This window comes from Oncorhynchus mykiss, chromosome 6, assembly GCF_013265735.2.
Source record: "Oncorhynchus mykiss isolate Arlee chromosome 6, USDA_OmykA_1.1, whole genome shotgun sequence".
NCBI classification, from domain to species: Eukaryota; Metazoa; Chordata; class Actinopteri; order Salmoniformes; family Salmonidae; genus Oncorhynchus; species Oncorhynchus mykiss.
The window spans coordinates 6135586-6150804 of NC_048570.1; the positions used below are offsets into that span (position 1 = coordinate 6135586).

At 41.0% G+C, this 15219-nt stretch overlaps 1 protein-coding gene across 9 annotated transcripts in view; it reads left to right on the forward strand.

Moving 5' to 3' along the window:
* LOC110510489 (trichohyalin) overlaps positions 1–12414 on the forward strand; it is an 87392-nt gene extending 74978 nt beyond the window's left edge. For 8 of the 9 annotated variants that reach the window (XM_036979255.1, XM_036979260.1, XM_036979254.1 and 5 more), the window contains 8 exons: positions 1105–1437; positions 1862–1873; positions 8353–8358; positions 9450–9524; positions 9795–10070; positions 10142–10216; positions 10446–10523; positions 10617–12414. In XM_036979255.1, the coding sequence (XP_036835150.1) occupies positions 1105–1437; positions 1862–1873; positions 8353–8358; positions 9450–9524; positions 9795–10070; positions 10142–10216; positions 10446–10523; positions 10617–11929 (2168 nt within the window). In that variant the 3' untranslated portion in view covers positions 11930–12414. The remainder of the gene's footprint in view (positions 1–1104; positions 1438–1861; positions 1874–8352; positions 8359–9449; positions 9525–9794; positions 10071–10141; positions 10217–10445; positions 10524–10616) is intronic. The other variant, XM_036979257.1, reaches the window with a different exon arrangement.
* Positions 12415–15219: the final 2805 nt, after the last annotated feature.

Below are 15219 nucleotides of genomic sequence, written 5' to 3' on the forward strand. Positions count from 1 at the left end.
TGGAAGAAAATAAACCTTTTGTACTTTACTGGCTCTAGAGAAGTTAAAGTTGTACATATCAACAAATAAGTTGGGCTCCTGAGTGGAGCAGCAGTCTGTGGTGCTGTGTCTCAGTGTGAGAGGTGTCTCTACAGACTTCAATTCCAGGCTGTATCACATGATTGGGAGTGGCATAGGGCAGAGCACAATTGGTCCAGTGTTGTCTGGGTGTCATTGTAAATAAGAATTTGTTCTGAACTGACTTGCCTCGTGAAATAAATATATATCCAGAGCAATTAGGATTCAGTGCCTTGCTCAAGGGCATATCAACACATGTTATCCTAGTTTCCTCAGGGATTCAACCCAGCAACGTTTGGGTTACTGGTCCAATGCTCTTAAGTGCTCAGCTTCCTGACAAACAAGTCTGTCTAATGGGATAATACAGAGCCTCTCATTTATTCATATTTTATAATTTATTTTAAACGCCTGTATCTGTACTTGATTGTATAGGTTTGAGGGTATTGGCATGTGGGGATTAGGGCATGGGGGTAACAGGACTGGGGTGTGTGGGTCATTGAGTTTAGGTGTGTGGGTAAGTGGGCTGAGGTATATAGATATTGAGGTTGAGGAATAGGGGTAACAGGACTGGGGTGTGTGGGTCATTGAGTTTAGGTGTGTGGGTAAGTGGGCTGAGGTATATAGATATTGAGGTTGAGGAATAGGGGTAAATATCTGTTCATGTTATTATAGACAGAGCACTCTGTCACAACTGTGACCAATAATAAAACATACTTTTAAATAAATAAATAATCAAAATGGATGACATGTTAGGCTACTAGTGGCATAAGATTAGCATAGTGGCATGTCTGGGAAAGATGTGGGAACAAATGGGATAATATCATTCTAGATTGTAGCATCACATTCTTCTATGACATATAGACTTTCCTTCAAATGAATCTGTCTGTCTGGGATTGTGGGGGTTGTAGTTTAGAATTGACATGGTCCTGGTTGTTGTATGTCTGTTGTAGTTATTAATTCAGATGTGTTTATAAATGTACTGAGAGGATTTGTGTTCCTGACACAGATGATGTCATTAAACATGAAATGTTCTCTCTTTCTGAACAGATCAGTTTAAACTCACCACTAAAAACAATGTGAGGGCTAATGTTGGTGAAGAGGTCACCCTCCCCTTTCACCTCTCACCTGACACCAGTGCTGTTGCCACGACGATCAGGTGGTTTAAAGGGACAGAGTGTATTTACCTGTATAAGAATGGCCAGGTGACAGAGAGGAGTGGCTATGAGGGCAGAGTGAGTCTGATCACCCAGGAGCTGAAGAGAGGCAACGTGTCTCTGAGGCTGAGAGACTTCAGTTGGTCAGATAGAGGAGTCTACATCTGTCAGGTCATCCATGGAGAACAGAAGGAGGAGGCTGCAGTGGGTTTATGGAACAGAGGAGGTAAGTGTTCTAGAACTCCAGTAATGTTTCTAAACACCTAAACAACAACAATAACAACCAGTCTCTTTCCCTGTACAGAACACTTGTACTATCTCATGTAGGTAGGAGTTCATAGTAGGAGTTACAGATGAATAGACTAGATTAATTCTGAATATCAACTAGTTACAATGCATATTACCATCACTCTGAGCTTTGAGCTGGTCCTAAAGCATTAGAACCATTCCAACATTACTGTCACGTCCCTTGATTGTCATTAGTAATGAATGTGATGAACACTCACACCCCTCTGATGAACATCACATCACTATGGTATTTGAGAGGATAATGTGACAGATGGTGATTTGAAGGTCATGATAATAACTAATACATTCTGTTTTACATGATCATTATTCATGACTCTCCATCTTGGATAATGGATGATCAGAAGCAGTACAGGGTGAGTAATTACTTATTTGTCTGTTTTGTTGATTGACAACTAATAACACAAGACACTGTGTTAACTAACCTCCAGATGAGCTTCAATGCCAACTCTCCTTCTGTTGCCTCCAACTGCTCTTAAATGCAAGTAAAACTGAATGCTCTTCAACCGATCGCTGCCCGCCCTTCCAACATCACTACTCTGGACGGTTCTGACTTAGAATATATGGACAACTATAAATACCTAGGTGTCTGGTTAGACTGTAAACACTCACATTAAGCATCTCCAATCCAAATTTACATCTAGAATAGGAATCCTATTTTGCAACAATGCATTCTTCACTCATGCAGCCAAACCCTAACCATCCTACCGATCCTTGACTTCGGCGATGTCATTTACAAAATAGCCTCCAACACTCGACTCAGCAAATTGGATGCAGTCTATCACAGTGCCATCTGTTTTGTCACCAATTTGGTCACCAAACCCGATATACTACCCACCACTGTGACCTGTATGCTCTCGTTGGCTGGCCCTCGCTTCATATTCGTCGCCAAACCCACTGGGTCCAGGTCATCTATAAGTCTTTGCTAGGAAAAGCCCCGCCTTATCTCAGCTCACTGGTCACCAAAGCAGCACCCACCCGTAGCACGCACTCCAGCAGGTATATTTCACTGTCAGGGCAGCTCACAGATCACTGCACCTGTACATATTGCATCTGTAAATAGCCCATCTGTAAATAGCCCATCTGTAAATAGCCCATCTGTAAATAGCCCATCTGTAAATAGCCCATCTGTAAATAGCCCATCTGTAAATAGCCCATCAAATGACCTCAGCCCCATACTGTTATTTATTTATTTTATTTTGCTCCACCCCAGTATCTCTACTTGCTATTATTATTATCTATTTACTTTCCTCTACACTCATCTTCTGCACATCACTCCGGTGTTTAATTGCTATATTGTAATTATTTTGCCACAATGGCCTATTTATTGCCTTACCTCCTACCTCATTTGCACATACTGTATATACGTAGACATTTATACTGTATTATTGACTGTATGTTTGTTTATTCTATGTGTAACTCTGTGTTGTTGTCGAACTGCTTTGCTTTATCTTGGCCAGGTCGCAGTTGTAAATGAGAACTTGTTCTCAACTTGCCTACCTGGTTAAATAAAGGTGTTCTCAACTAGCCTACCTGGTTAAATAAAGGTGTTCTCAACTAGCCTACCTGGTTAAATAAAGGTGTTCTCAACTAGCCTACCTGGTTAAATAAAGGTGTTCTCAACTAGCCTACCTGGTTAAATAAAGGTGTTCTCAACTAGCCTACCTGGTTAAATAAAGGTGTTCTCAACTAGCCTACCTGGTTAAATAAAGGTGTTCTCAACTAGCCTACCTGGTTAAATAAAGGTGTTCGCAACTTGCCTACCTGGTTAAATAAAGGTGTTCTCAACTAGCCTACCTGGTTAAATAAAGGTGTTCTCAACTAGCCTACCTGGTTAAATAAAGGTGTTCTCAACTAGCCTACCTGGTTAAATAAAGGTGTTCTCAACTAGCCTACCTGGTTAAATAAAGGTGTTCTCAACTAGCCTACCTGGTTAAATAAAGGTGTTCTCAACTGGCCTACCTGGTTAAATAAAGGTGTTCTCAACTGGCCTACCTGGTTAAATAAAGGTGTTCTCAACTAGCCTACCTGGTTAAATAGGTAGGTGTTCTCAACTAGCCTACCTGGTTAAATAGGTAGGTGTTCTCAACTAGCCTACCTGGTTAAATAAAGGTGTTCTCAACTAGCCTACCTGGTTAAATAAAGGTGTTCTCAACTAGCCTACCTGGTTAAATAAAGGTGTTCTCAACTAGCCTACCTAGTTAAATAAAGGTGTTCTCAACTAGCCTACCTGGTTAAATAAAGGTGTTCTCAACTAGCCTACCTGGTTAAATAAAGGTGTTCTCAACTAGCCTACCTGGTTAAATAAAGGTGTTCTCAACTAGCCTACCTGGTTAAATAAAGGTGTTCTCAACTAGCCTACCTGGTTAAATAAAGGTGTTCTCAACTGGCCTACCTGGTTAAATAAAGGTGTTCTCAACTAGCCTACCTGGTTAAATAAAGGTGTTCTCAACTGGTCTACCTGGTTAAATAAAGGTGTTCTCAACTGGCCTACCTGGTTAAATAAAGGTGTTCTCAACTGGCCTACCTGGTTAAATAAAGGTGCTCTCAACTAGCCTACCTGGTTAAATAAAGGTGTTCTCAACTAGCCTACCTGGTTAAATAAAGGTGTTCTCAACTAGCCTACCTGGTTAAATAAAGGTGTTCTCAACTTGCCTACCTGGTTAAATAAAGATGTTCTCAACTAGCCTACCTGGTTAAATAAAGGTGTTCTCAACTAGCCTACCTGGTTAAATAAAGATGTTCTCAACTAGCCTACCTGGTTAAATAAAGATGTTCTCAACTGGCCTACCTGGTTAAATAAAGATGTTCTCAACTTGCCTACCTGGTTAAATAAAGATGTTCTCAACTAGCCTACCTGGTTAAATAAAGGTGTTCTCAACTAGCCTACCTGGTTAAATAAAGGTGTTCTCAACTAGCCTACCTGGTTAAATAAAGGTGTTCTCAACTTGCCTACCTGGTTAAATAAAGATGTTCTCAACTAGCCTACCTGGTTAAATAAAGATGTTCTCAACTAGCCTACCTGGTTAAATAAAGGTGTTCTCAACTAGCCTACCTGGTTAAATAAAGGTGTTCTCAACTAGCCTACCTGGTTAAATAAAGGTGTTCTCAACTAGCCTACCTGGTTAAATAAAGGTGTTCTCAACTAGCCTACCTGGTTAAATAAAGGTGTTCTCAACTTGCCTACCTGGTTAAATAAAGATGTTCTCAACTAGCCTACCTGGTTAAATAAAGGTGTTCTCAACTAGCCTACCTGGTTAAATAAAGATGTTCTCAACTAGCCTACCTGGTTAAATAAAGATGTTCTCAACTGGCCTACCTGGTTAAATAAAGATGTTCTCATCTTGCCTACCTGGTTAAATAAAGATGTTCTCAACTAGCCTACCTGGTTAAATAAAGGTGTTCTCAACTAGCCTACCTGGTTAAATAAAGGTGTTCTCAACTAGCCTACCTGGTTAAATAAAGGTGTTCTCAACTAGCCTACCTGGTTAAATAAAGGTGTTCTCAACTAGCCTACCTGGTTAAATAAAGGTGTTCTCAACTAGCCTACCTGGTTAAATAAAGGTGTTCTCAACTAGCCTACCTGGTTAAATAAAGGTGTTCTCAACTAGCCTACCAGGTTAAATAAAGGTGTTCTCAACTAGCCTACCTGGTTAAATAAAGGTGTTCTCAACTAGCCGACCTGGTTAAATAAAGGTGTTCTCAACTAGCCTACCTGGTTAAATAAAGGTGTTCTCAACTAGCCTACCTGGTTAAATAAAGGTGTTCTCAACTAGCCTACCTGGTCAAATAAAGGTGTTCTCAACTAGCCTACCTGGTTAAATAAAGGTGTTCTCAACTAGCCTACCTGGTTAAATAAAGGTGTTCTCAACTTGCCTACCTGGTTAAATAAAGGTGTTCTCAACTAGCCTACCTGGTTAAATAGGTAGGTGTTCTCAACTAGCCTACCTGGTTAAATAAAGGTGTTCTCAACTAGCCTACCTGGTTAAATAAAGGTGTTCTCAACTAGCCGACCTGGTTAAATAAAGGTGTTCTCAACTAGCCTACCTGGTTAAATAAAGGTGTTCTCCACTAGCCTACCTGGTTAAATAAAGGTGTTCTCCACTAGCCTACCTGGTTAAATAAAGGTGTTCTCAACTAGCCTACCTGGTTAAATAAAGATGTTCTCAACTAGCCTACCTGGTTAAATAAAGGTGTTCTCAACTAGCCTACCTGGTTAAATAAAGGTGTTCTCAACTAGCCTACCTGGTTAAATAAAGGTGTTCTCAACTAGCCTACCTGGTTAAATAAAGGTGTTCTCAACTAGCCTACCTGGTTAAATAAAGGTGTTCTCAACTAGCCTACCTGGTTAAATAAAGGTGTTCTCAACTAGCCTACCTGGTTAAATAAAGGTGTTCTCAACTGGCCTACCTGGTTAAATAAAGGTGTTCTCAACTAGCCTACCTGGTTAAATAAAGGTGTTCTCAACTAGCCTACCTGGTTAAATAAAGGTGTTCTCAACTAGCCTACCTGGTTAAATAAAGGTGTTCTCAACTAGCCTACCAGGTTAAATAAAGGTGTTCTCAACTAGCCTACCAGGTTAAATAAAGGTGTTCTCAACTAGCCTACCTGGTTAAATAAAGGTGTTCTCAACTAGCCTACCTGGTTAAATAAAGGTGTTCTCCACTAGCCTACCTGGTTAAATAAAGGTGTTCTCAACTAGCCTACCTGGTTAAATAAAGATGTTCTCAACTAGCCTACCTGGTTAAATAAAGGTGTTCTCAACTAGCCTACCTGGTTAAATAAAGGTGTTCTCAACTAGCCTACCTGGTTAAATAAAGGTGTTCTCAACTAGCCTACCTGGTTAAATAAAGGTGTTCTCAACTAGCCTACCTGGTTAAATAAAGGTGTTCTCAACTAGCCTACCTGGTTAAATAAAGGTGTTCTCAACTAGCCTACCTGGTTAAATAAAGGTGTTCTCAACTGGCCTACCTGGTTAAATAAAGGTGTTCTCAACTAGCCTACCTGGTTAAATAAAGGTGTTCTCAACTAGCCTACCTGGTTAAATAAAGGTGTTCTCAACTAGCCTACCTGGTTAAATAAAGGTGTTCTCAACTAGCCTACCTGGTTAAATAAAGGTGTTCTCTACTAGCCTACCTGGTTAAATAAAGGTGTTCTCTACTAGCCTACCTGGTTAAATAAAGGTGTTCTCAACTAGCCTACCTGGTTAAATAAAGGTGTTCTCTACTAGCCTACCTGGTTAAATAAAGGTGTTCTCAACTGGCCTACCTGGTTAAATAAAGGTGTTCTCTACTAGCCTACCTGGTTAAATAAAGGTGTTCTCAACTAGCCTACCTGGTTAAATAAAGGTGTTCTCTACTAGCCTACCTGGTTAAATAAAGGTGTTCTCAACTAGCCTACCTGGTTAAATAAAGGTGTTCTCTACTAGCCTACCTGGTTAAATAAAGGTGTTCTCAACTAGCCGACCTGGTTAAATAAAGGTGTTCTCTACTAGCCTACCTGGTTAAATAAAGGTGTTCTCTACTAGCCTACCTGGTTAAATAAAGGTGTTCTCAACTGGCCTACCTGGTTAAATAAAGGTGTTCTCAACTGGCCTACCTGGTTAAATAAAGGTGTTCTCAACTAGCCTACCTGGTTAAATAAAGGTGTTCTCAACTAGCCGACCTGGTTAAATAAAGGTGTTCTCTACTAGCCTACCTGGTTAAATAAAGGTGTTCTCTACTAGCCTACCTGGTTAAATAAAGGTGTTCTCAACTGGCCTACCTGGTTAAATAAAGGTGTTCTCTACTAGCCTACCTGGTTAAATAAAGGTGTTCTCTACTAGCCTACCTGGTTAAATAAAGGTGTTCTCAACTGGCCTACCTGGTTAAATAAAGGTGTTCTCAACTGGCCTACCTGGTTAAATAAAGGTGTTCTCAACTTGCCTACCTGGTTAAATAAAGATGTTCTCAACTAGCCTACCTGGTTAAATAAAGGTGTTCTCAACTAGCCTACCTGGTTAAATAAAGGTGTTCTCAACTAGCCGACCTGGTTAAATAAAGGTGTTCTCTACTAGCCTACCTGGTTAAATAAAGGTGTTCTCAACTGGCCTACCTGGTTAAATAAAGGTGTTCTCAACTAGCCTACCTGGTTAAATAAAGGTGTTCTCAACTAGCCTACCTGGTTAAATAAAGGTGTTCTCAACTAGCCTACCTGGTTAAATAAAGGTGTTCTCAACTAGCCTACCTGGTTAAATAAAGGTGTTCTCAACTAGCCTACCTGGTTAAATAAAGGTAAAATAAAATACATTTAAAAAGACAAAGAACAGACCAGAGTGTTAATCTGATACTATAAAAACTACAGGCCTTGTGAACAGCAGTGTGTCTTCTTCAAGGCTACAAATTAAATCAGTTTCTTTACATTTATCAAAACTCTCACCCAAGTGTTCTCAAGGTAGGTTGGATTAAGATGTATAGATGTTCTTCAAATTATCCAGATTTTACACAAATGATCTTCCATAGAGAACAACATTTCACATAGTCCTCCCACAATATATCTGCCATAGAGGTCAACATTTCACACACCAAAATGAAAATAGAATCAGCTTGAATTCAGCTTGATGTCTTATTATGAAGCATTCAGTCATTCTCAGACTGCTTACATAGTAGCACTGCTTACATCCCTTTCCCTAGATGTACATTAGTAATGAATGTGATGAACAGTCATTCCAATATAATGTATGGTATTTTATTAAGTTATGTAATGAGACAGAAATTCAATGAACAATAATAACTAATGCATTCTCTTTTACATGATCATTATTCATGACTCTCCATCTTGGATAATGGATGATCAGTATTGGGTGAGTAATTACTTATTTGTCTGTTTTGTTTATTGACAACCAATAACACAAGACAAAGAACAGACCAGAGATGTTCTTCAAATTATCAAGAATTTTCATATCATAGATCTCCCACAATATATCTGCTATGGAGGTCAACATTTCACATAGTCCTCCCACTATATATCTGCTATAGAGGTCAACATTTCACATAGTCCTCCCACTGTATATCTGCCATAGAGGTCAATATTTCACATAGTCCTCCCACTATATAGCTGCCATAGAGGTCAATATTTCACATAGTCCTCCCACTATATATCTGCCATAGAGGTCAATATTTCACATAGTCCTCCCACTATATATCTGCCATAGAGGTCAATATTTCACATAGTCCTCCCACTATATATCTGCCATGGAGGTCAACATTTCACATAGTCCTCCCACTATACATCTGCCATAGAGGTCAATATTTCACATAGTCCTCCCACTATATAGCTGCCATAGAGGTCAATATTTCACATAGTCCTCCCACTATATATCTGCCATAGAGGTCAATATTTCACATAGTCCTCCCACTATATATCTGCCATAGAGGTCAATATTTCACATAGTCCTCCCACTATATATCTGCCATAGAGGTCAATATTTCACATAGTCCTCCCACTATATATCTGCTATAGAGGTCAACATTTCACATAGTTCTCCCACTATATATATTTCACATTCCAAAATGAACATGGAATCAGCTTGAATTCAGTATCTTTACATTTATCAAAACTCTCCCCAAATGTTCTCAAGGTAGGTTGTATTATGATGTCATATGTTCTTCACATTCTAATGAATGTATATTCTATAGAACCCTGCCTCCTGACACAATATCCTGTATCTGCCATAGAGCACAATGCTGGTTATCACAAACAATGAAAATAATAATTTGATCAGACAAAGACCAATAACAAAACAACATTATTTATGAAGTTAACCAGATCTCATTGGTGCCCACAGTCCCTACATGAGGGAGGCTTGAGTGACAGGAGAAATTTGATTGGTCCTGTTTGTTCTGTATATAGTGATGTACCACACAGAACTCACCTCTCTGTTTTACACCATAGCCTCAGGTTCACTGTATTTACAATGTGAGACCCATAAGGACAAGCTGAAGAGGGAGGCATCAGCTGGTGAGCTTGGTAAGTATGAGAGAGTCTGGAGGAGAGAGGATTGAATCAGGGAACATGAGTGATGTCATTCAGTTTTTCAGACTAATTCATTTGTAATGTATCCAATAGTCAATAGACCAGTTGATGATTGGTTCAGCTCAGATAACTGTTGACTGGAGGAAATAATTACTAATAATTGTACCACCTCCATCAAATGATAATGTCTTTATAGACATACTATTGAATTAATTAATACATTACTTATTCAAACAACCAATTAAATATGTTAATTTCTCTCAGAGTTGAAGATGTTTAAAGAGATGATGAATCAACTAGAGGACAGCAACCACAGACTGGGAGAGAAGGACAAACTACTGGGAGAGAAGGACAAACTACTGGAAGAGAGAGACAAACAACTGGAAGAGAGAGACAAACAACTGGAAGAGAGAGACAAACTACTGGAAGAGAGAGACAAACTACTGGAGGGAAAAGAAAATGAACTAAAAGAGAGGAGACAGGAAGTAGAAGAGAGGAGACAGGAAGTAGAAGAGAGGAGAAACCCAGAACTCCCCTTCAGTAGGTCTATGTGCCTTCATGTGTCACTGAGGTAAATGTTCCCATTCTAAATGGTTGTTCTATTATTCTAGAACATGGAGAGATGTCAGATACAGGTTCCATCCTCGCAGTCAGGAGGAGAAACAGCAAGGACCTTCCTCCATTCAGTGAGTTATCAATATTGTCCTGTTGTCTCCTACTGTTTCTAGTCTATAGTGGTCCATCCTTCACTTAGTGAGTTATCAATGTTGTCTCAAAATTTCGTTATCTTAAAATTCTCTATTTTCACCAATAATCTATATTTCAATATGATGTGTAATGTATTTGTTTATACTATGTCTTAAATGTGTCTCTGATGAGTCAGTATGTTGACCAGTTCTCTATGTTGTGTTACAGTGGGAGGAGAGACCTCTGATACAGACCCCACACTTCCACTGAGGAGGACAAACAGCATGGAGTTTATTCCTCCAGATAGTGAGTTATGGGTGTAGATGATATTATATTAGACAATGTTGTACATCCTCCAGAGAGTCAGAGTGTTGATCAGTGCTGTGTGTTGTGTTGCAGTGGGAGGAGAGAGCAGCAGTCCAGACTCCCCAGTGTCTCCCAGTGTGTCTGAGCTGAGACTGGTGCTGCTGGGGAGGACTGGGGCTGGGAGGAGTGCAGCAGGAAACACCATCCTGGGCAGAGAGGAGTTTGGGGCCCAGGCCAGCCCCTCTGCAGTGACCCAGAGGACTAAGAGGAGAGAGGGGGACGTGTGTGGGAGACGGCTGGTGCTGGTGGACACTCCAGACTGGTTCTGTCCTGGACTCTCTCTGAAGGAAATGAGACAGGATGTGGGGCTCTGTGTCCGTCTGTCTGCCCCGGGACCCCATGCCTTCCTCCTGGTCATACCAGTGGAGCCCTCTAAGTGGGAGGAGAGAGGGGTGCTGGAGAGAATGGAGGAGATGTTTGGGGAGGATTTTTGGGGACACACTGTGATTCTATTCACCCATGATGATGGACTGAAAGAGCAGAGCATTGAGGAGTTTCTCCAAGCAGGAAGTCAGGACCTCCAGCAGCTTGTAGAGAAAAGTGGGAGCAGGTACCACGTCCTCAACATTAGGGACAGGGCCCATGGCACTCAGGTATCAGAGCTGCTGGATCAGGTAGAGGAGATGGTGGCAGGAAACAGAGAGAGATTCTACAGCAGTCAGACCTACCAAGAGGCAGAGGACCAGGTTAGAGAGATGGAGGGGAAGATCCAGAGAGAGAGAGGAGAGAGGAAACAGAGGGAGGAGAGAGACTTGAGAGAGAGGCTTCAGAAGGAGTTGCAGGACTCTCTGATAAAGATAGAGGGAGTGATCCAGGAACATGAGGGAGATATCAGAACACTCAGTGAAAGAACCAGTGAACTGGAGAGACAGGTGGAAGAAGAGAGGGATGAGGAGAAGAAAAGAGAGCTGGAGAGGGAGCTGAAGAGGGAGTCTGATAGGAGGGAGGAGATGGAGAGAAAGCTGGAGAGATTTAGAGAGAAGAGAGAGAATGAGAGGAGGGAGATGGAGGAGAGACACAGACAGGAGATAGAGGAGATGATGGAGAACTATGAAGGAGAGGCCAGAGTTGAAGCAGAGAGAAACCTGATGAAGATAGTCCTACCTGAGTTACAGAGGAATATCATGATCTCACAGACAAAGATGGAGAGGGAGTTCAGCAGACAGATGAAAGAGAAGAATATAGAGATGGAGAGACTAAGACAGAACTTGAAAGAAGTCAGGGAAGCTCACTCAGTGTTGCAGAAGGGACTGGAACGAGAGGGGAAAGGTCAGAGGGCACTGATAGGGTTGTTGGGCTGGGTCAGGAGAAACTCATCAAGTTGGCTTCTCCACAATCTGATATGATTCACCATCACCGTCTATGATGACGAACCAGACCAGGTCTACTGTCCACTGTACCGTGGGGGGTGACCATGGATCATGGTGGTCATGGGGAAAACAGGACAGAATCATGTCTGGTCCAGTCTACAGTGTCAAGAGAAGGAGGGGAGGGAGGTCTGTAAAGATCTTGATGAGACGTAAAACACAATTCCAATCCAACGTAGATTATTGACCTTTGCACTGCAGACCTTTAGAATGGAGAGGGTTATGGGGGGTCAGGAGGTCAGCGGGCGGAGTCAGAGACTGAGAACTCTAAAGATCTGAGTGAGACTTTTACTCAGTGTTTGAGGAGGTCTACTATTGAACAGAGAACCATACTGTATTTACCACACACTACTTCCTGTTCTTATTCAAATTGTTTCATGTTGAAACTTTAAATATACACTGAGTGCACAAAACATTAAGAACACCTTCCTAAAGGTGTTACAATAAAATGTAACTTTGTAAGACATCAGTGTTTGGACATTGTTTGTCTTGCATGATTCTCTACCGTACAGAGCTGAGCTGTCAACACTGAGCTGTCAACACTGAGCTGTCAACACTGAGTTGTCAACACTGAGTTGTCAACACTGAGCTGTCAACACTGAGATGTAAACACTGAGGTGTCAACACTGAGGTGTCAACACTGAGGTGTCAACACTGAGCTGTCAACACTGAGATGTCAACACTGAGCTGTCAACACGGAGCTGTCAACACTGAGCTGCTGTCAACACGGAGCTGTCAACACGGAGCTGTCAACACGGAGCTGTCAACACGGAGCTGTCAACACGGAGCTGTCAAAACTGAGCTGTCAAAACTGAGCTGTCAACACTGAGCTGTCAACACTGAGCTGTCAACACTGAGCTGTCAACACTGAGCTGTCAACACTGAGCTGTCAACACTGAGCTGTCAACAGTAGGCTGGTCTCTACATGATACTGCTACTACTACTGCTACTACTGCTACTACTTCTACTACTACTACTGCTACTACTACTACTACTGCTACTGATGCTACTACTACTACTACTGCTACTGCTACTGCTACTGCTACTGCTGCTACTACTACTGCTACTGCTACTACTGCTACTGCTGCTACTACTGCTACTACTAATACTACTACTACTGTTGCTACTACCACTAATACTACTACTACTGTTGATACTACCACTACTACTACTACTACTACTACTACTACTACTGCTACTACTACTAATACTCTAGGACAGCAGTTTGAGAAGACCAGAGGAAGTGATGGAGAAACTAATGTTCCAATGTCCAATATTTTATTTATAATCTAACAATTCCCCAACAACGACCTTATACACACAAAGCTAAAGGGGTGAATGAGAATATGTGTATATATAAGTATATCAATGAGCGATGGCCGAGCGAAATAGGCAAGGTGCAGTAGATGTTATAAACAGTGATTGCTCTTTAGCAGTCTCATGGACTTTGTTGGAAAGGGGAGCAATTTGACTTTCCAATATTGATTGTATTGTTTAGACATTACAGTTGATCTGGAAGTATCATTTTTTGGAGGCGCTAAAATAAGGTCAATTGTACGGACCAGTGCGATGTACAAAAGCGAGTTTGTTAACGTTAATTGAACAGTTTTGAACAAATTCATTTCTTAAAAAATGAAGGAGAATCAAGAGAGAAATAGAGTGAGAGAGAGTCATTTTTTTCACTTATCTGGCAATTGCAGCTAGCTAGTTTAGCCTATTGAAAGACCCTGCTCGAACAGAGGGTTAGCTAGTTGGCTAGTTGGCTAGGACCTTCCAACACAACACTGGAACTCTCAAGGTAAGCTTTTGGTATTGCTAATTTGTTGCCACCGGGGCCCGCCGGCATAACTGCTACCTAACTGTTGTCATGACTCTCTCTCCTGGGTGAGGATCAAAGATAGAACCCCCCCTGTCGTGGAAATTTCCCCTATTTACCAAATCATGAGAGCAAACCACAACACAAGTCAGAGTTAGTTATCAAAGTCCATCTTTAATTATATGAGCTCTATCACAACCCTGTGACTCAGTGTCTATCAATGAATTCTCTGAGAGCCCCCTCTACATTGTAACTGAGATCCTTTAATAGCAAAGATCCACTCCCCCTAGACGACATGACAAACCACAGGTCTTAGGAACTTACACAAAGATCCACCCCCCCTAGACGACATGACAAACCACAGGTCTTAGGAACTTACAAAGAAAATACTTTACTTCAGAGAGGAGTATCCGCTAGCCAGACAGAGTTGGCTATAAATTATCGTTCAGTTTGGTCTCCTAAACAAAGCTCTTATTTCGTCCTTGGTACAAAATGGTACCAAGACATTACCCCCACCCTATGATATATATCAAATTGTCATTTAGATACAAGCATATATCAAATCCATCCTATCTTGACAAGATCACAGAGACACACTGACTGGCACACAGACATTGTGGAGCCAAGAGATACACACTTGACCTCTCCCCTCTCTCCAGCCCAAACAACTTAGTCTTGACATAGAACAGATGCTGCAACCCCGCCACAGTATTATACAAACACATTCTGATGAGAAGTAACTTACAAACATGATGAATATAAAACATCTTACCTATGTTACCACCTAATTCTGATTATTCCCCAACACCCCCCCCCCCCCCCCCCCCCAGAGAGGAAGGGGGAGGAGTTGGGACGGTTTTATGACTTAACACCGGTCGTAAACTCTCTTCGGCTCTGCAGTATTGAGAATGGAATGTCTGAGTGTTACAAAATAAACTCTTGCTTAAAACATTTACATCAAAATATTGGACATTGGAACATTAGTTTTGGAATCCAAACGTTTGGAATGGTCTGTTGGGATCCAAACAATAATCATGTCATATAATTTAGTATTTTGTGATATCATTAAGGATGGTATAACTAAATAACTGTATATTTAAGAGCTTTCACAATATAGATATCAGAATTACATCTAAATGTTTTAAAACGTATACGATGAAATACGAAACTATATGTGGAAAGATAGCAATGTGATTTTAGCCTTCTAAATGATATAATAGTTTTTCAACTTTTGGTAAGTCAGTAACCACGCCCATGTGAAGACATTGTGGCAACGTGATGGAACCGCCCTCCAAGATGAGTTCTTAAAAGAACTCGCTGAAGATCTAACTATTTAGACCACAGGCTGAAATGGTTGTAATTTAAATACGGACCAGACAGAGTGGAGCAGTGACACGGCTGACAAATGGCTTAAAAATACAACACCAGAAAATAAAACCTCTGAAACTCTCGA